Source organism: Xyrauchen texanus, chromosome 2 (genome assembly GCF_025860055.1).
Source record: "Xyrauchen texanus isolate HMW12.3.18 chromosome 2, RBS_HiC_50CHRs, whole genome shotgun sequence".
NCBI classification, from domain to species: domain Eukaryota; kingdom Metazoa; phylum Chordata; class Actinopteri; order Cypriniformes; family Catostomidae; genus Xyrauchen; species Xyrauchen texanus.
In genome coordinates this window covers 38,076,683-38,097,629 of record NC_068277.1, presented here as the reverse complement: position 1 = coordinate 38,097,629, position 20,947 = coordinate 38,076,683, and the positions used below count along the sequence as shown (strand labels likewise).

At 41.1% G+C, this 20,947-nt stretch overlaps 1 protein-coding gene across 1 annotated transcript; it reads right to left on the bottom strand.

Annotated features, from left to right (window-relative positions):
• Nucleotides 1-100: 100 nt before the first annotated feature.
• Nucleotides 101-17,192, bottom strand: mdka (midkine a). Its single transcript, XM_052151297.1, has 5 exons — nt 17,063-17,192; nt 4,468-4,550; nt 4,036-4,203; nt 1,456-1,617; nt 101-1,008 (listed from the first exon to the last, which is right to left on the bottom strand). The coding sequence occupies exons 2-5, from the start codon at nt 4,547-4,549 to the stop codon at nt 980-982; spliced, it is 441 nt and encodes a 146-aa protein (XP_052007257.1). The 5' UTR covers nt 4,550; nt 17,063-17,192; the 3' UTR covers nt 101-979.
• Between the last annotated feature and the right edge of the window lie 3,755 nt (nt 17,193-20,947).

Below are 20,947 nucleotides of genomic sequence, written 5' to 3'. Positions count from 1 at the left end.
TCAGTCAATTGGCATAAAAAAGTGCAAAAATATGAGATTTGGGACACAGCTTGGTAACTACAAATAGTTTGTGCAAAACAAAATATTGGGGACACAGGAGTCTTTAATAATGAACTGTTGTTAATATTTTACCTTTAGGTACATATAACACAAAGCTCAATAACAAAACTTCACTGTATTTCTAAAATTCTTATAAACTGTTCTTACAAATTAAAATGGTTTATACTGTAGAAAGAGGGGACTTGTCTCTGTGGAGTCCATTGAGTTTAATACTTGTTCCATATTATAACCCTCCGTCACCTCTTAGATATATTAGTAACACAGTCATCAAGTCAAAAGGAAAAACAAACTGCATTGGGATATTTTCACAAAAACAATCCTTACATGAACTACAACTTTTTATAGAAAAAGAAAAGAAAAATCATTTTATGAAACAACACTCCTCAGATTTATGGCTACAAAAAGAGAAGGGACTTATTCAAACACTACTTATTTACCCCACTAGAAATATAATACTGTAATTATACAATTTTACAAAAACCAAATTTGTAAGTGAAACAGTTATAAAAATAGATGTGTCTGATTTATATCTACCGATTGTGTTGTTCTTTAACAAATGAGAGGCCTGAGGCTTAGATGATGGTACAGAGAGAGAGAGAGAGAGAGAGAGAGAGAGAGAGAGAGAGTGCACTCAGTGCTTGTGAAAAGGGTCAGAGGAATGGGTCAACTACAGGGCATCGCACTCTAAACAACAGCATTTTATTCTCCCCTCCCCCTCACATGTGAAAGAGTAATGTAATGATTCAGTTACTCTGTTGTTACTCAGTCATAGTCTTCTAAAGAAACCCAAGAGAAAATGACTACAGGCTATGTGTTTGTGGCTGTGTTGAGTCACGTTCATTCTGAAGAGCACTGAGTAGAGATATTAAAGACAGACGACCGCCGGGTCTTCAATGCTCCTCTGGATCTCTCGCTCTCTTTAGTTCCCTTTCCCCTTTCCTTTCTTTCCTGCGAAGTGATTGACACATATTATTGCTATTATTGCTCAAATAAGCATATTAATGACAAACCTATGAGCTAAAAGTGATATATCTCACGCCCTAAGGATGGGAGATGCTTTTAATTGTTTGGCCCATAAAAACAAAGGCTTTTACGGTTGGAAAAAGTGCCTTTCTAGGGTAACTTACCATCATACTTTTGCAGACTGTCTCTTATTTATGAACAGAGGTTCAACATTGATTTCAGAGTCCCACACAAATAAGCACAATGGCCAACAGGCCAAGAGTACAAAATCAGAGTAGATTATATGCTTTACACTACAGTCACCACTGACTAAACCAAACAACTGGGTGCAATGTATTGTAACCTGTTTATGTGAAAGTTTTTTAATAACATTTAAGTATAACAATCATTCAGAGGAGTAAATACATTTTGGGCTTGGTGTTAAGAATGTACCTTTGGGTTTGTTTTTGACCTTGGTGCTGCAGCGTTTGGAGACAGAGATGGTTGGCTGACATTCAACATTGAAGAGAGCCTTTTGAAGAATCCCAGAGCGGCTCTTTTTGCTTGTGGCTGCATCACACTCGCCCCAGTTACTGAACTTATACTTGCAGTCGGCTGCATAAAAAGTGAGATAATAAAGTATACATAATAATATAACACATTTACAGGTACAACAGACATACATGTGTTTCTTCAACTTCGGTTACTTTTTTTTCCGCACACATTTTTCACACTCTTATTAGTTTTTTATTTGTCTACTAACAATGTCCAACAGTTCATGTACATGCATCACAGGCACTGGCGTAGAATTAGGGGAGACATGGGGCACACGTCCTCCCCAATGCTGTGAAGGGGAATCATGCACCTGTCAATGCTGAAAATAATTTCATACGAGATACCTTGCAATTGTGTGGCTGTGAGTCTGTCATATTGAGAAAAAAAACTAAAGTCCCCCCTCTGTTGTACGAGTTGGCATCGCTCAACTAGACGGCGGTGTCATGTTGTTCCTTTTAATTTTCTCGGAGCTGGCCAGGATGCATAAACAGTTGTTTATTTTTACTGGATGAGAATTTTAATAAATGCTTTTATAGATCATGCTGAGGTGGATTTACATTCACAGGTATGAATCCTTGCAATTATCAGTTTTTTATTAAAAATAACTATCCAGTTTAAAATGTCTCCAAATGGATATAAAGCTGTATTTGATTTACATGCGGATGAATGAAGGATTCAGAGACAGTCAGCGGCTGACAACATGTGTAATTTCGATCTGTAGGTCTGTAACACACACAAAACTTCTGTATGAATTTAGAAAGAGTCATATGTAGAGTCAGTGAAGATGTCAAAGGTACAAATAGAAATGATCTGTTGTTTTCATGGTGAGGAAAGCAGGTAAGAATTGTCATTTTCTGAAAGAGTCATTTTTTTCTGAAACATTAATGAATGTAAATATAATATATTATTTTTCAGAATGATTGATATGTTTGTAAATATTTAAGAGTATCCATTGAATTAGGGATGACACAATTATACAGTTTTACTATTAAATGCGATTAAAAACATCACTGTTAATTTAACCATAAGAATTTAGAATCCACGGTAAAAACCGTGAGATGCTTTATTTACACGTGGCAAAAATATTATATATAATGTATAAATATATCATATAAAAGAGTTTTTCATAAGATTTCGTAAACCTAAATGGGAAAACTCAGTGGGAACTGGAGCTGTTGCTATGGTAACAGACGGTGTCCGTGGTGCTTTAATGGCCATGTGTCTCGAACTGAATGTGAACTTTCAATTCACGTGAAACTGAAGCTTAAACACACAAATCCAAAATATAACAGAGATCATATCCATCAAAAAAGTGACTTAAATCGGCTGTTTGGCAACATTACAATGACTGAATGAAGATGATGGATGTAAACAAGCAGACAGAAGTCATAGAAAGAAACACACCCTACAAAATGGACAGGATGGATGACTAGTGGATCATCCTGTCCATTTTGTAGGGTGTGTTTGTAGGGTATATTTTTTGTATATAATATAATAGCTGTGGTGATTTTAAAGTGATGAATTAAAGATTTCAAAGATTTGAAAAGATTTAAAGATTTGTATGTTATCAGCGAGTAAACTTATTATTTAAATCATTTAAAACCTCATTATTTAAAGCATTGCTTCTGTACAAATTCACCACATTCAACAATAAATGTCCATTGTAGTCATGATCGGACTTTAAATTGCCTGCTGTAAGCAATGTTCCCGTTATTATGGACAGTCCAAAGGTTTATTTGTAAAGTGTTGTCAATTAACTATGTTGGGGTGTCTGACAGAACAATGGATTGCTTTAATAAACTGATGTAGAAACTCTTTAATGCCGTGAACTACATGCTGCGCACCCACAATAATCTTACATTTACACACTTTTGAAGAAATGTGTTTACACTTAATGTGCATACTTTTACTGTTTACACTTTGGATGTGCATAAGCAGTATTGTGCCCTAGATTGGAGCATCTATTACCTCCTTTGTGTGTATGTGTGTACTTATCAGTTTTCTGTACTATACGGCTTCCTTTAGTGTCCACATATCCCCCAGAAATACGTCCACTTATGCATTTAGACAATTGTTATTATACTCTTATTATACTGCTGCATAATAAGAAAATGTGCATATAATTGTAAAACCAATTAACAGCAATTTTCTCTTTTAATTGATCTGTGCATTCATTTGAAATGTTGCATTGTGTAATGTGTTGTAATGAAAAATCAGTTAGTTTTAATAAAAATCAACCCCAGGGACTTGAAATTGCCAGAAGTTGAAGTAACCCTCAAATACAGAGCAGCACAAAAACACTAAATGAAATATATATGAATCTATAATAGAAAAGATGTCATTTATGTAACATACACTTTCAAAAAGCAAACAGAAATGCCAATGTCTGAATAATGTCATTAGATTGAACCACAGTGAAAGGTGTAGGAGCTTCACATCGCAGCTTTTTGATTGGTGGTTTATCATAGTTTTACTCACCTCCAAAATCTTTCTTCCAGTTGCAGGGCACTTTGCAATTTACATTCTTGGTGTGCTCATTACAGGTGCCCTCCCTTATGCCTTGACCACAGTCCCCATTATTGGCCACACAGCTGCCAAAGCGCCACTCTGTGCAGTTGGCACCTCCCTTCCCACCCTTACTTTTATCTATCACACAACATACAGACAGCAGTTATTCCATTTGACTAGTTTTATCTGCCCTTTAAAGCAGCATAAATACAACAGAAGTTCAGATCAGTTTACTTATGTGCACAACTTGCTTGCACTCATGCACTGCCAAGCTCATTTTCAGTAATATGTCGGTAGGTTTAAGGCTCAAAGTGACAGATTAAAGGGCAGATGACACAAGTCGCAAACAGAGTTATGAGGGGAGAGGAGAGATGGAGTGATGGCCTCTGCCATGTTTAATACCTTTCTTGTTTTTCCCAGCCTCTGTAGTCACGATCATTAAGGCCACAAGCACCACGATGAGGGTGGAAAACAACCCACGCATTCTGAAAAACAGAATAATTGTTCTCAATTGATTTTATTACACATTTAGAACCGAGCACAGCATACACACATCTGTTATTTACCAGATCGCTGAAGTCGTTCCAGTACATAGAGTACTGAAATGATCAGTTGCTGCAATGCTTCACTTCTGTAAAACTGCAACAATACCAAATATGGTGTTTTTAAAAATACTGCTATCACAAGGTGGGACAGTTATTTACACATCTATGCTTATATATTTCAATTCTCCAATAAGAGATGAATGAATGGAGCTGATAAATACGATCTTTCAGAATGATTATTTAAAAACTTCATTGAGTGAATCCAACAGACTGGCATTAATGGATTACATGAATCTCTGCAATCATACTGCCACCAGATTATACTGTACCACTACAGTGCTTCAGTTTCTACAGCCACCCACAGGACACAAAAGCCCACATGAAACACAAAAATCACACAGGACTATGATGTAACAGCATTGGAACAGTAGCATGAATCATATTTTTTTCTTGGAATTATGATAAGTTTTTAGCACCAAAATCACTGCCACTCTACTGGCTTGTTACTGTGACTTAAACACAGTTTTGACAGCCAACGTGAATAAATATCCAAAATGATGCTCACAAACACAACTGAACATTCCTCATTAATTCAGTCTAGTTCACTTTCTCTCAAGAGTGAGTCTGTGTGTCTTTGTATTTGTCCTTCTGTCCAGCTGATTTCTGCCTAAAAAGACTCAGTTTTCACATCTGTGCTTGCTCTCTTTTTGATTCCCTGGCTTTTGACCCTACAATTCCCCCTTGACCATTCTTCACTTGACTTGCTACTTTTTGTACTGTTGCCTGCTTTTTGCAAATATATCAGTTTTCATCCGACATTGTGACTGTCTCATCTTGTGTGTGTGTGTGTGTCCGGGTTACAAAATAACCAACCCCACCGCAGACAGTCACAATGCCCCGCGCTAAGGATTCGCACAGCTCACTAGAGCGGAGATACACATCACATTCAGCGCGAGGAGCTACTATTTGGAAACTCGACCAAGCGCCATGCCCAGGGGCAGCAGGTATGTACTATGTCTGGTTTATTTCACCCTGTCTCACCTGTGTCTGCCCCTGAGCCCGCCGATGCTCTCCACGCATCCGCTGACGCCGTATGCTCTTCATCCCCGGAGAGGTTTTATGGCTCTTCGGACGCTGACCAAGGGTTTTCTATGCAAGGCAGCGGTTGTGTAACACATAACCCCGCCCTTGACATTATGGAGCCAGCGGCCCGACTATTGGTGTTAAGCGTCAGGGAGTCAACCCTTGGAGGTTTTTGTGACTGACTTTTGTGCCCTGGCTAACCAGGTGAATTTTGATGAGGTGGCTCTGAAAGACATTTTTCGATGTGGACTGAATGAGCCGACCTCATCATTCATGCCAGGTGGTCGTTGCTCCCTCAACCTGGCTCAGTTTATTGACCTCGCCCTACTGTACGCTGGTTCCTCGTTTACTGTGGGGGAGGTAGACACTGAACCAGCGCTCCACACCAAGGCCCCCGTCTTGAAGCCTTACACGGCCCCCGTCTTGAAGCCTACCACGGCCCCCGTCTTGAAGCCTACCACGGCCCCCGTCTTGAAGCCTACCACGGCCCCTGTCTTGAAGCCTTACACGGCCCCCGTTTTTAAGCCTTACACGGCCCTAGCCCCGAAGCCTGTAACGGCCCCAGTCTCGAAGCCTGGCACGGCCAGCGAGTCAACGCCCATGCCTGCCACGGCCAGAGAGCCAGCGCCCATGCCCGCCACAGCCAACGAGCCAGCGCCCATGCCCGCCACGGACAACGAGCTAGCGCCCATGCCCGCCACGGCCAACGAGCCAGCGCCCATGCCCGCCACGGCCAACGAGCCAGCGCCCATGCCCGCCACGGCCAACGAGCCAGCGCCCAGGTCTGCCACGGCCAACGAGCCAGCGCCTGTAGCCTCGACCGTCCCCATGGCCACATCCCCTGTTGGCCGAAGACGTCAGAGAAGGAAGAGGGCCCCTTCTCCCCAGTCTCGTCTTGTGCTCAAGACCGCAGAGGTTCCCCCAGAGTCTTCCACGGCTCTGCCGGGTTCTGCTCCGCCCCCAGAGTCTTCCACGGCTCTGCCGGGTTCTGCTCCGCCCCCAGAGTCTTCCACGGCTCTGCCGGGTTCTGCTCCGCCCCCAGAGTCTTCCACGGCTCTGCCGGGTTCTGCTCCGCCCTCAGAGTCTTCCACGGCTCTGCCGGGCTCTGCTCCGCTCTCAGAGTCTACCACGGCTCTGTCAGCCTCTGCTCGCCCCTCAGAGCCCTCCCGGGCTCCGCCTCACGAGTCTCTCAGGGCTCCTCCTCTCGAGCCTCCCAGGGCTCCTCCGCTCGAGCCTCCGAGGGCTCCTCCTCACGAGCCTCCTAGGGCTCCTCCTCACGAGCCTCCCAGAGCTCTACCCCTCAAGTCCCTCAGGGCTCCCCCTCCTTCCAAGCCTCTCACGGCTTCACCTCTCGAGTCTCTCAGGGCTCCATCCCTCGAGTCTTTCATGGCTCCACCCCTCAAGCCTCTCACGGCTTCGCCTCTCGAGTCTTTCATGGCTCCACCCCTCAAGCCTCTCACGGCTTCGCCTCTCGAGTCTCTCAGGGCTCCTCCGCCTCTCAGGGCTCTGCCTCTCGAGTCTTTCATGGCTCCACCCCTCAAGCCTCTCACGGCTTCACCTCTCGAGTCTCTCAGGGCTCCTCCGCCTCTCAGGGCTCCGCCCCTCGAGTCTTTCATGGCTCCACCCCTCAAGCCTCTCACGGCTTCGCCTCTCGAGTCTCTCAGGGCTCCTCCCCCTCTCAAGCCTCCCCCTCTCGAGTCTTTCAGGGCTCCTCCTCCTCTCAAGCCTCTCAGGGCTTCGTCTCTCGAGCCTTCCAGGGCTCGGCCACTAGAGGCTCCTACGGCTCTGCCTCCCGAGCCTCCTACGGCTCCCCTCCAGAGCCTCCTACGGCTCCACCTCCCGAGCCCCTCATGGCTCTGCTCCCAAAGACTCCAGAGCTTCCTAGGGCTCCGCCTCTCGAGCCTTCCACGGCTCCACTACCCGAGCCTCCTACGGCTCTGCTCCCTAAGACTCCAGAGCCTTCTAGAGATTCGCCTCCCGAGCCTCCTGCGGCTCCGCCTTCCGAGCCTCCTACGGCTCTGCTCCCTAAGACTCCAGAGCCTTCTAGAGATTCGCCTCCCGAGCCTCCTGCGGCTCCGCCTCCCAAGCCTCCTACGGCGCCACCTCCCCCAGCTCTGCCTCCAGAGCCTACCAGGGCTTCACTCCTGGAGCCTTCTACGGCGCCACCTCCCACGGCGTCACCTCCCTCGGCTCTGCCTCCAGAGCCTTCCAGGGCTTCACCCCTGGAGCCTCCTACGGCGCCACCTCCATGGGCTCCACTTCCTGAGCCTTCCAGGCCTTCGCCCCTAAAGCCCCCCTTGGCTCCATCTCCAGAGCCTTCCAGGCCTTCGCCCCTAAAGCCTCCTTCGGCTACACCTCCAGAGCCTTCCAGGCCTTCGCCCCTAAAGCCTCCGTCGGCACCACCTCTGGAGCCTTCCAGGACCCCACCTCCAGAGCCACCTATGGTGCCGCCTCATACGGCTCCGCCTTTCACGGCTCAGCCCGGACTTCCTGACCCTCTACCTGTCCTGTGGCCTCTTCCCTGGCCTCCGGACCCTATTCCTGTCCGGTGGTCACCTTCCAGACCCCCCGACCCAGTCCCTGTCCTCCAGTCCGCCTTCCAGACCTCCTGACCCAGTCTCTGCCCTATGGCTGCCCCCTAGACCTCCCGACCACCCGCCTGTCCACTATGTTCCCCCTGACCTTGCCTTGAACTGCCCATTGACCCCCATGGACTGTTTAATTTCCCTTTTGTGCCTTCTGCCCCCGCGAGCTTACACGCTCGTTCTGTCCCCTCGAGCTCACATGCTCGTTCTGTCCCCCCGAGCTCACACGCTGGTTCTGTTCCCTCGCGCTCCTCGAAGCCGAGCGCGGCCGTCAGGAGCCGTCCTATTCAGAGGGGAGTACTGTCACTGAACCCCTTTCCTCTGCCCCATCTCCGCTTCCTCGAGCACGCACACATACACTCCACGAGTGTGCTCGCTTCCGCTCCCTCGCTCCGCCCCCTTGAGCTCGTGCAGCTCTTTTTCCTCCCTCAGGCTTCCACGCCCGGTTTTCTATTACGAGCTCTCGCTCAGTAAACTATCTCCCCTCTGACACAAATGCACTCCATGAGCGTGCTCGCTTCCAGCTCATCAGCCTGAACATTATGACCACTTGCACTCACGCGCTTCCTATCTCCACACATTAGTTTCACCTGCACTCGTCTCATCACCTGTCATTGTTCACACCTGCACTCGCCCCTATATAACTCACTATCCTTTCGTTTGTTTGGGGTTGGTTATTGTATTTAGATTCCCGTGTTTTGCCCCTCGCTAGTCTCGCCTAGTTTTGACTCCTCTTTGATTCCCTCTTAGCTTGCCAGCCCCCCTATTCCTCTTGTTCCCCTGTCTTTTGCTCCCTCTAGTCCCATCTTGTATACATCCTGTTTACCCCGGCTTTGACCCTCGCTCCCCTCGACTACTCTCCCGGATTTGCCCCTTTTACTCTCTTTGATTCCCCGGCTTTTGACCCTACAATTCCCCCTTGACCATTCTTCACTTGACTTGCCCCTTTTTGTACTGTTGCCTGCTTTTTGCAAATATAGCAGTTTTCATCCGACATTGTGACTGTCTCATCTTGTGTGTGTGTGTGTGTGTGTGTGTGTCCGGGTTACAACCGGCCACTTTATTAGGAACAACTGTACATCAAAATATTCATGCAATATTCTAATCAGCCAATCGTGTGGCAGCAGTGTATTGTATACAGTCATGCAGATATGGGTCAGGAGCTTCAGTTAATGTTCACATCAACCATCAGAATGGGGTAAAAATTTGATGTCAGTGATTTTGGCTGTGGCATGATCATTGGAGCCAGATGGGCTGGTTTGAGTATTTCTGTAACTGCTGATCTCCTGGGATTTTCATGCACAACAGTCTCTACAGTGTAAAGAGAATGGTGCAAAAACAAAAAACATCCAGTGAGCGGCAGTTCTGTTGGGGAAAACTGCTTGTTAATGACAGAGTTCAGAGGAGAATCGTCAGACTGGTCCAAGCTGACAGTAACCCAGTAACACTGCTGACACGTGATTGGTGGATTAGATAATCGCATGAATAAGTAGAAGTTCATGTGTACCTAATAATGTGGCTGGTGAGTGTATATCTCAGGGTGTGAATAAGGTAGCTCTGAAAAACTGCTTTTATTTGTTCCCAAACATGTCACCTGTACCTGAGAACAATTTTGTGTTGATATTACAAAGAAATCTAAAGTTATATCATTACAAAAATGACTAGTGTCCAAAAACATTTCTAAACAAATAAAACATAATAATTGTACTTAAAAACTAATTACACATGCAAATAGAAAAATGACAGTAACAATATCTCCACACTTTAGAGCCATCTATAGAGTCTGTGTCATATACTTGGTGCTATCTCCTGGTGGCCATATTTAATTAGAGTGAACAATCCTCTCTGCCCATATTTGGATGACTTCCACCTCTGGTTACAGCTAAACGAATCCCAATACGATTCCATGACACTGGACAACTTATTTTTAGCCAGAGAGCACATTATGTGCTGTGTGTACATTGTGCTTCGTGAGGATTGCCTACTGATCTATGTTGTGTATAGGCTCGTTTTAAAGATAATCACATCCTCTAAGTAATGGTATGTGATATTTTATGATCTATTTATTTTTTGTAAAGTTATAAAAAAGATGCAGAATATAAGCAACTCCTGTTTACATGTAATGTGTATGTCAAAGACATGTAATTAGCTATTACTTGCTATATTTTTGTCTGTGAGATTGTATAGTGATAAACAGATTGTATTCTACTCTGAGAGCTTTACAACGACATATGACACATGGCTATTTGATCAGTTTGATGCTTTTACAGATTACAATAATACTGTAAATGCAGTGCAAAATTATTTATAAAATATAAAAATGGAACACCTCTGATTTATCAGAGAAATTCAAAGAACTTGAAGAGTTTTGGTCATAATGCCTACATGCAATGTAAAGTGCAGCTTCTAAGCTTAAAAACTATACCTATTACCTATTAATATTTAGATTATTATTTTGTATTTTTTTCACAGGCCCATCAGAGCTTAAAGGGTTAAGAAAGTGATTTATTTGCTAATAAATGAGTGTACTTTCTCCACATTATATCACTGTGTGTGAGTGAAGACAGCATCTCCATATATGGATGTTTTGTTTATATCTGTGACACTGGCTGTGCGAGTGCACTCTTTAGCCCATGTTTGTGATCTCCATGGCGATGGCTCGTCTGCGTGCTGGTAGATAGCAGGAGTGTATTGTCTGAGGAGAAAAGAATCATTGCCACAGGACGGCATTCTTCCGGAACCCTCTGTGGATATGAAGGCAAAGGGACTGAACCAGCAGCTCACACAGAGAAGTACACACACATATATGGACCCACACAGATTACAGAACTCACATTCACACACACGGCTTCCCACAGACACTTTTACTAACAACTCAGCACCACTGTCAATGTGAGAGTGACTTTTTCATCAAGACATCCCTTGTTTCGAGTGTGTGAAGGTCTGTTAGCAGGAAAAGTAATTAATGGTAACAAATGCTGATCTCCTGTTGAAAGAGGATGGTTTCTATAAGATGCAATAAAAGACTGCTGAAAGCTTTCAGAAGGAGCAGAAATTATGAAAAGGGTTATTGTAATGTCTTTGAGGATAATTAAGCACCTATTAGGCCAAACAAGTCTCCTCTCTCTCTCTTTGGGAACCTGGTCTCATAGAATCATGTTACTATAACAACATTTTTGCAAAATGCTTTTAATGTGGCTCGTTGCACATATCGTGGCACTTACCTGGTAAAATTAATCTAGCATAACTGGAAAAGTTTAAACTTTTGTTTTTGTACAACGGTTGATTGATAGGTGAGGTGTGGTGCTTTGCTGCTTTTCAGGATGCGTTCTGGACCATTTAGTATTTACATTTCAATGGTGTTCACTTACGTTTTTACTACCTCCGTATGTGGGTTTTGTGATCTGATCAAAAAATGTGTTAAACCCCGTTTACACCTGTATTTAGCTCTGTTCAATTGTGATCAGATCACCTGAAATGCATCTTTATAGCAGGTGTAAACAGGGTCGTAAAAGCACGACACAATTACGTAGTTGCTTCAGCAATTAAGTTTTTCATGCCACATTTGCATTTAATGACACTATCGGATACATTTAGGCTTAAGGTTTAGGGTATGGTGGTAGGTAGGTTTTAAAACTCGATAGAGCATTAACCTTAACAACCTCATATGTTTGGGAGAAAATGTTACTTGCTTTAAGCACCACAAAGGGGAAATTTCACCTCGGATCTGCTGTGATACGTGTAAGGAACCACATAACAACTTTTTGCAAAAATGCTTCCACAATCATGTCATTTCATGCCACCCTCACCTAATCTCTATTTGTAACCAGTCAATATGTCCATTCACTCATCCCCTCTCACTCTCACATTGACCGTTCCATTCTGGAGGGCAGTGCTGACACATCTGTTCACATGTTTGTCAGCAGCTAACTGTTGCATGTGTGTGGAATATTCTGGACTTTCAGAGACAACAGGAACTTCACTCTCAATATCTCTTTCAACTCTAACTCTTGTTCAAGCACAAATGGTAGCCCTCATCACATCGGCACGAGGCCTTTATAGGTCACCATAAGCCGAGGCAGTAAAAATCCTTTCTACCTCTCTTTTTCCTTTCACTCTTTGGCTTTCAATAGGACCAGCCTGAGAAGAAGACACTCAATGCTCCTCTAAAGCAGTTTATAAAATATTCTGTTGACCCACTAAATCCAGCAGCTCCCTCCAAACAATAATTAAGTGTCAGGCGTTCAGCAGAGCGTGACTAACCTCTCTCAGAAACCACAAATCTCAAGTATCCCAACCCCCACTTTCCTGGCCCAAAAATGTCTTCACCCCCTCTCTGTGTACAAAAATGTCCCCTCCTCACCTTTCTCCAAAATCTCTCATCAGGCAGTATTCTTTGTGCAATGTGTGAGTGTGTGTTCAGGTATATATGATTTACAAGGACTATTCACTAGCACTATTCTAGATTATACACATGTAATTATGCTATAAACATGGTTCATGAGGACACCTCAAGCAGCGACTAAAAACAAAATGATTTTCATTTAGGTTCATTCTGAGCAAAAACTGTATTTTATATTGAACCACTCTGGTTTAGAAGTTCCACAGCCTCCTTTCCAAAAGGTTACCGGTTAGAACAAAATAAAAGAATGGTTAATAATGTTCTTTTAAAAAGTACAGTACTCTGTGCTAAGAGGTGGATGAAATAAAAGTTGCAATACTGCCAAATCTTACAAGAGTTACAAGCAACCTGGTCTGGACAAACAAGTTCAAAATAAGCCACTTGCCAAACAAAAAATAAGCAAAAATGTGCAATATTTTTTTTTTCCTGTGTGGAGGATTTATCAGCAATGAAATCATGACAAGCATTCAGTTAATTAACAGTTACGTATCATTTTAATTACAGATCGGCTTATGAGTCAAAACCCTGCAGAATCAAATCTGTATTAATGCATCATATGTAACAAGACTTGGAAACAACTGAGAAATGTAGTTTTACCTCCAATGTTTTCTTTGTATCTTAATTAGCCTTGTAAGTATATGTAGTAATTATACATAGTTGTTAAAAAGGTCTTCATTCACAGAATGTGACATCCACAACGGGCAATTATGCAAAGAAATGTGTGATGCTGCAGTTTCCTTCAGAATCAAAGCTCATGTTTCATTTATCCGGGCAACATGAAGTGGTGTAATTCCCAAAAATTACTGTGATAAACATTTTGGCCTTTAGTTTCATGAAAAAATTACCGAAAATAAATAAATAAATAACCGGTTACCAGCATTTAAAAAATAACCTTTTCATTCTGGAACAGCTGAAAATCAATACGTTAAATTTTTTTTTACGTTCTGCAAAACTTTTCGTTCCTTGAACCCTTTTTTAATCCCTGACCTCAGGTTTCCTCATAAACCAAAAGGCTTAAAAATCATACTAAATTATATATTTTTGAAAATGTAAATATTCAGTTTTCTGTGAGGGTTAGGTTTAGGGGATAGAATAGATAGTTTGTACAGTATAAAATGTGTGTGTGTGTGTGTGTGTAAGATAGAGGCTGTTCTGACCCGCTGGGTCCAGTATGCACGCACACATACATTCGCACTCACATATGTGTAGAAAGCCCTTTAAAAGCCCCATTGCTTACACACTATGTGGACCTAACTCACTCATCATATGCCATGGGGCTTCCATTATCACAAGCAAGGAGGAATGCAGGACCGCTTGACACACACAGTTTCTCCTCTCTCCTCCCCTCTTATCTTTTCAGTGTGATTCAGCACCCACTGTTTGAGTGTGTGAGTTTCTCCCTGCACAACCATCTGGACTTCCAACTCATTTACATAGCAGAAAAAACCCTACTTCACTCATAGTCAGACATATGGCATGGTTTCATGCTTATCAGCACCGCTTTTTCAATTACATATTTTCATTTGGAGCCTCTCCTTTCAGCAGCTCTTTAATTCTATTACAGGTGTTCTGTTTTCTGTAAAGACTATAATAAACAGAGGTGCTTTCTTTAAGCCTGAATCGAAGCAGGCGCTTGAGGCTGAGCTGGTAGTGAGACAAATTCGCGCAGTCTTCAGAGACACAGTATAGGGGGAGTTTAAGTCATTACTGGTTTTATCAGTCATCTTAACCACAGACAGACAGACAGATATGGGGAGGAGAGAGACACAGAGGTCTGGAGACAGTCTTCAATCCAAGAACAGCTGTTTAAGTTTACCTCAGCACAAGGTTTACTCCAAAACACATTTGAAGCTAGCAGTCATAAATCATTGTGACTCTACCATCATTCTTTCTGATGGGCATGTGCATCTGTGTGATGTCCACACATGCACACACACACACACACACACACACACACACACACACACACACACACATGTTGTGTTTCCATGTTTTATGGGGACTTTCCATAGACATAATGGATTTTATACTGTACAAACTTTATATTCTATCCCCTAAACCTAACCCTACCCCTAAACCTAACACTCACAGAAAACATTCTGCATTTTTACATTTTCAAAAAACATAATTTAGTATGATTTATAAGCTGTTTTCCTCATGGGGACCAACAAAATGTCCCCACAAGGTCAAAAATTTCGGGTTTTACTATCCTTATGGGGACATTTGGTCCCCACAAAGTGATAAATACACGCACACACACACACACACACACACACACACACACACACACACACACACACACAAATGCTGTCACAGACTCAGTTCTGTAAAGCATTAGGTAAGTGTTACACCAAATGCTTTCTGACAGAAACTGTGAACAGTGTACAGCTGGAGGCTAGAGAATTTGAGAATTTTGAGGCACGCAGACACAAACACACACTGACTCACTTAAATCAACATATATAAACATCAGTGACTAAGACACCAACTCTGGCCTTTATATACACTCCCTGTTGGAATACACAGACATTTCAAGAGATCGAGACATCTTTGATGCTTAAAAGCATGAACAGTAGCTATTATGCAGAGGGCAAAAGTATGGTGAAACACACTCCATTTGTCCTAGGAAATGTGAAATAAACCCTTTAATGCATATGAAATTCATATGGCTAACAAAGCCAGTTATAAATATATTCTGAAAGGATAAATACAAATACTGTTGCTTTAGTGATATATATATCACCTATAATTATTAAATCAAATGGGACAAAATATTTATTTCATACAATGTTTGACCTTTAAGTCTCTGTTTCAGACACACCAAAACAGGACAGAGGCCAAAAGTTTGAATGGTTACAACTTTGATGAAGTGCTGTGGAGTGGTATAGTTTCGAATTTAATCCATTTAATGGGAGTTCCTCTCAGGATGAAAAGGCCCCAAAAGTGTCAAAGAGAAATGAAAGACTGGGCAGGTCAGAATGCAGGTCAGGCAAAAAGGTCTCTGAAAGAGCAGGAAAAAAAATGGAATGCTATCCTCTTCCTTTCTGCCCTGCACCCTTTGACCATGCTCACTTTAATCACCCCATTGAACAGAAGAGAGAGGGAGTGAATGCAAATGAAGTGCATTGAATACACAATGATCTTGAACACACACACACACACACACACACACGTTGTTCTACCTATCATTATGAGGACTCTCCATAGATATAATGGTTTTTATACTGTATGAACTATAGATTATTTCCCCTAAACCTAACATTCACAAAAAGTTCTGCATTTATACATTTTCAAAAAAAACATAGTTTAGTATGTTTTAAGTTATTTGAATAATGGGGACACTAGAAATTTCCTCATAAACCAAATTTATAGCATAATACCCTTGCAATTACCAGTTTGTAACCTAAAAAATGTCCTCATAAACCCCCCAAACCAGCCAACACACACACATGTTGGTCTACCTATCATTATGAGGACTTTCCATAGACATAATGGTTTTTATACTGTACAAACTATAGATTCTATCCGCTAAACCTCACAAAAAACATTCTGCATTTTTACATTTTCAATAAAACATTGTTTAGTGTGTTTTTTAAGCTATTTAAATTATGGGGACACTATAAATGTCATCATAAACCACATTTATTGTACATTACCCTTGTAATTACCAGTTTGTAACCTAAAAAATTGTCCTCGTAAACCAAATAAACATGAACACACACACACACACACACAAATACATACACACACACACACACACACACACACACACACACACACACACACACACACACACACTCTCTCTCTCTCTCTCTCTCACACACACACACACTCAGAAACACACTTGAAATATTAAGATATTGTTTTCCTACTTCAATTACAATCATAATGCCAAAATAAAGGACAAGCAAAAACACTTTGGGTGAGTGTGGACTAGACACAAACCCCTTTAAATAGAAAATAGGCTACTTTTTGTAAAGAAAGAACATTAATAAATAAACAAATAAATAAAGTGTTTGTGTCTCAAAACTAGTGAGCTGCCTAACTGGTCAGCAATTTTAAGCATCATAAACATAAACGCGTTCTGGGACAATAGAGCTGAACTGACTCGAACAAATCTAACAGGACGCTCAAAAATGCTGTAGTTCGGCAAATAACTGGGTTTCTGAGAAACAAAATGTTAAACTAACGTGACATCATGAACGGACAAAGGGAATCTAAAATGTTAGCGCACTTCAACGCGAAGTTATTCAATCTTTTCACTCAGCACAGTGTTTATATATTTATTTTGACATCCGTTCAGAACTTTCCATTACACATCTTAAAAAGTTAAAATGTGTCAAATAAGTAAAGAATTGTTGAGAAAACGTGTTTAAACTTACTTGTTGTCTCTGTTGAAAGATCCCACCACACTGAGAGAGGTTTTGTCAAAGCTACGTGTGTGAACTCTTCTCCAGCATCCGCCTTGATGTGTCGCTCCAGCTCTTTGTTTCTCCCCAAACTAATTTCATCGCTTTTCTCCCCCTGAACCCCATCACAATTAACCACCCGTCACGTCACAGCCTACGTCATTAGACCTCAAGCACAGACACGAGACCTTATAAAGATGTTTGATTTGGCTGTCATAATTTTGATAATTACTTTAAGCCTTTAAAGAACAATTTGATCAACCTATTTATTTATCCAAAGCCCTAAAAAAATTTCACTCTGTAATCAATTCATGTGTGTGTGTGTGTGTGTATATATATATATATATATATACACACACACACACACACACACACACACACACTCACACATTGAAAACCCTAATAAGTTAGTCTAGTAAGCAGTCATTTGATTGAGTAAACATGTTCCCTCAATTCCATTGAGTAATGGGGTCTCCCATAACTTGAATATATAAGTTCAATTAACTTTGTTTTCAAGTAGTGAACTTAACTATTTAAGCTGAGTTTAGTAGATCCAAGAGGACTTCACTCAGATATGAATTTAAATAATGTTGTTTCTACTGTTGTACATTTTAATTGAACTAATTCAATTTTAGATCAAACAACAGCACAACTCAAATAAAGATTATAACAGATTCTAGGTCAGTTATTAAATATTTCTTTACAGAAATGTATACATGCACTAATGGGGCTTTTCCACTGCAACACTCGACTCTGCTCAAAATGTTGGGGTTTTAAGATTTGAAAGGTTAATAACTCAAACTACTGGGTGCAAAATCTAGGCTATGTGGAATACCCACAATCCATTGCTGCTTTAATTATGTTTCCTTGGTCAGAGGGAACAGATTGGGGAATTTAAATAATTGTTATTAAGAATTCCACTGTGGATAGTACCTGGTACCTCCTCAGTCGAGGTTCCAAGCGGGCTGAGCCGATACTAAATGTGTCGTCAAAATCCTGCAGATCACTGATTGGTCGGAGAGAATAGTCACTACCAGCTTCACTGGATTTCCGACACGCGACATCAACATGCTAGTTTTAAAGTTAGTAACAGGGATAGCAGTATCATTTGTTAACGCAACTTTCGAACTGTGAATAAAGAAATGGTTGTGCGCAAAACCATGCCGTGGACAATAAACGATGTGCAGACGGTCCACTCGTTAATGATGAGCAAAATTATAAAGTCTCTCAGGAAGTGTCTCAGCTGTTGGCCACACACGGCTACCACCAGACCTACCAACAGTGTAGAGAAAAGTGATTTTTTTTTAAAAAGTGACTACAGAACTATCAAGAAAAAGTGGAAGTGGTTCAACCAAATGGACTCTATCTAAACCGGCGAGTAATGGGAGGGAGAGTGCCCTGGACTGGCGTTGAACCATGATGGAGGATGGAATGTTTTGTTATGTTAACTCTATACTCTACTTGAAAGCCTCACTTTATTTAGTTGACCAGCTACTAGAAGCATGCTTCTAAAACAACCAGGCCAATTTAACAGTTACACTTGTGTAAAATCACCATGCAAAAACTGCTTTATGCAGCACAATGAGCTCGTAGCTAACAGCTAGCGGTAGTGTTATTGTTTTGGTCAGTTTGTGTTGTGTTTAAGATGATGTCACTGCAGTAGAGGCGGCGCAACTATGACGATCAGCCTATAATCACACCCACGTTGAGGCGCCACTAAACTGCAGTGGAACAGCAAGCTCAGAAAAGTAAAGCGAGTAGAGTTGATGCGAGTCTAACCATAACATGCAGTGGAAAAGTGTCAAAAGAGAACTGAGTTTCTGTGACCTCGGCCCAACTTGACCAAAGAGACATAGATTACCCTAATGGTGACATTAAACCAAACAACTATTTGCAACAAAGCATAAATAATACAACAAAAGAGCTCAAACATCTATGAATTCTTAATAACAATTATTTGAATTCCCCAATCTGTTCCCTCTGACCAAGGAAACATAATTCAAGCAGCAATGGATTTTGGGTATTCTACATAGCCTAAATTTTGCTCTCAGTATTTTGAGTTATTAACATTTCAAATCTTAAGTCTATGGATTTTTAAGAAAAAATAAGTTCAATGAATTTAAATTATATATATTTAAGTTGAGTCCAAAACTTGATATTTCAAGTAATACTTAATTAAGACAACTTTTTTTTACAGATATGACAACTTTAGGGGTTTACAGTGTGTTGAAACTTTACAGTGTGTGTGTATATATATATATATATATAATATATATATATATATATATATATATATATATATATATATATATATATATATATATATATATATATGTCAGACATGAGATCTGTTAGTTAACCTTAAAAATATTCCAAATATGATAAAAATTCATGCTATAATGCAGATAGTTATATTGTTCAAGTGGCCAAATCATAAATAAATAAATCAATGGATATCATGTCATTAGCTCTTTGGTTTTAACATTATTTCCAGGGAAAACTTTGCTGAAGCTAAGGCATGAGGGCCCACTGTACCATCTGAAGAAATGTTAAAATTGCCATCCAAAAACAATTCTAGCTAAAAAAAACTTTTTTAAATAAATCATTCATCTGTAATAGAATTCACTGTGTTCCATGAACATGATGTCTGATATCAACACTCAAGCCAAGAAATCAACAGTTCGACGAAGACTTGGCTGTAAGAGTATCTTACAAGTGCTGTGAAAAAATACCAAGTACTGCAGAGCTAAATTTATGACTTTACCCACTAAAAATAACATGGCAAAACAGGTGTTTTTGGCTTTCTCACCTAAGCAAACGTGACACTCTGACCCTCTGCCCATCAAGTGATGACAGAGATGTCTGTGTTCACAAACCAAAACACTTTTGGCAGTTCCCCTGAATAGAAACTCGATTAGACCAAATCAAATTATCAAACATAAAAGGACAAAAAGCCAATTGTAATTGTCCCTCCTTAACAGAGAATACAAAGAGTCCTTTGATTATGCACATTGAAGCAAATTGTAATAACCTGACATCCAAAACAATATGCTACTGTAAATGTGTAATGCCAAAAAAAGCTTTTTTTTTAATCATAAAATACTTTTAAGTTCAATAGAATTGTCAGATTTTGTATGTGATTATATTCATACTAGAAATGTAACTACTTAAAAGTATTTCAGGCTTAGGCTACAGTTTCCCTTCATATTTGTGCCTGCTATGTGAATTTTATGTGGGTGTGTTTGTGATGTGAGCTGTTAGTGTGAGTATAGACCCCTGAGGGCAGGAAACAGCGGCTCAATAGGACAAATGGTGAAGTCAGATAAACAATCTCTGCAGGCTGAAAAAGCCAGAGCAGAACACAACAACGTACAGCGACCTGAGCACTGACTACAGATAAAACCATTCTCAACTTTGGTCACATAAACTCTCCTCTTACTGTACAAATGCACATTTGTCACAGAGTCAAGCAATTTTACAGCAGCACACAGCAGATAAAAAATGAAAGCCACAAACTATCAAAGTTGAGGAAAATTCTTACTACAGAAGCAAACACAGACTCACTGCAGATGAGAATTTAATACTGTTGATAACAGAATGATAAGCAGAAGTACATTTATATAGTGTTACTATAGACTGAACATTCCAAGCAGAGCACAACTGGTTAAATGTATGAAAAAACTAAACCTTAAAAATTAGCTTAATGTGGTGAAATCTAAGGGATCACGTTTTATTCAAGTAAAAAATATTATTTTGCATCACTGAATCAACCTTACTACATTTGGTTACACCAACAACACTAATATTAAGGGTAAGATCTGGTAGAAATGGCTCCTTAAAGTAACAATATCAGGTTAC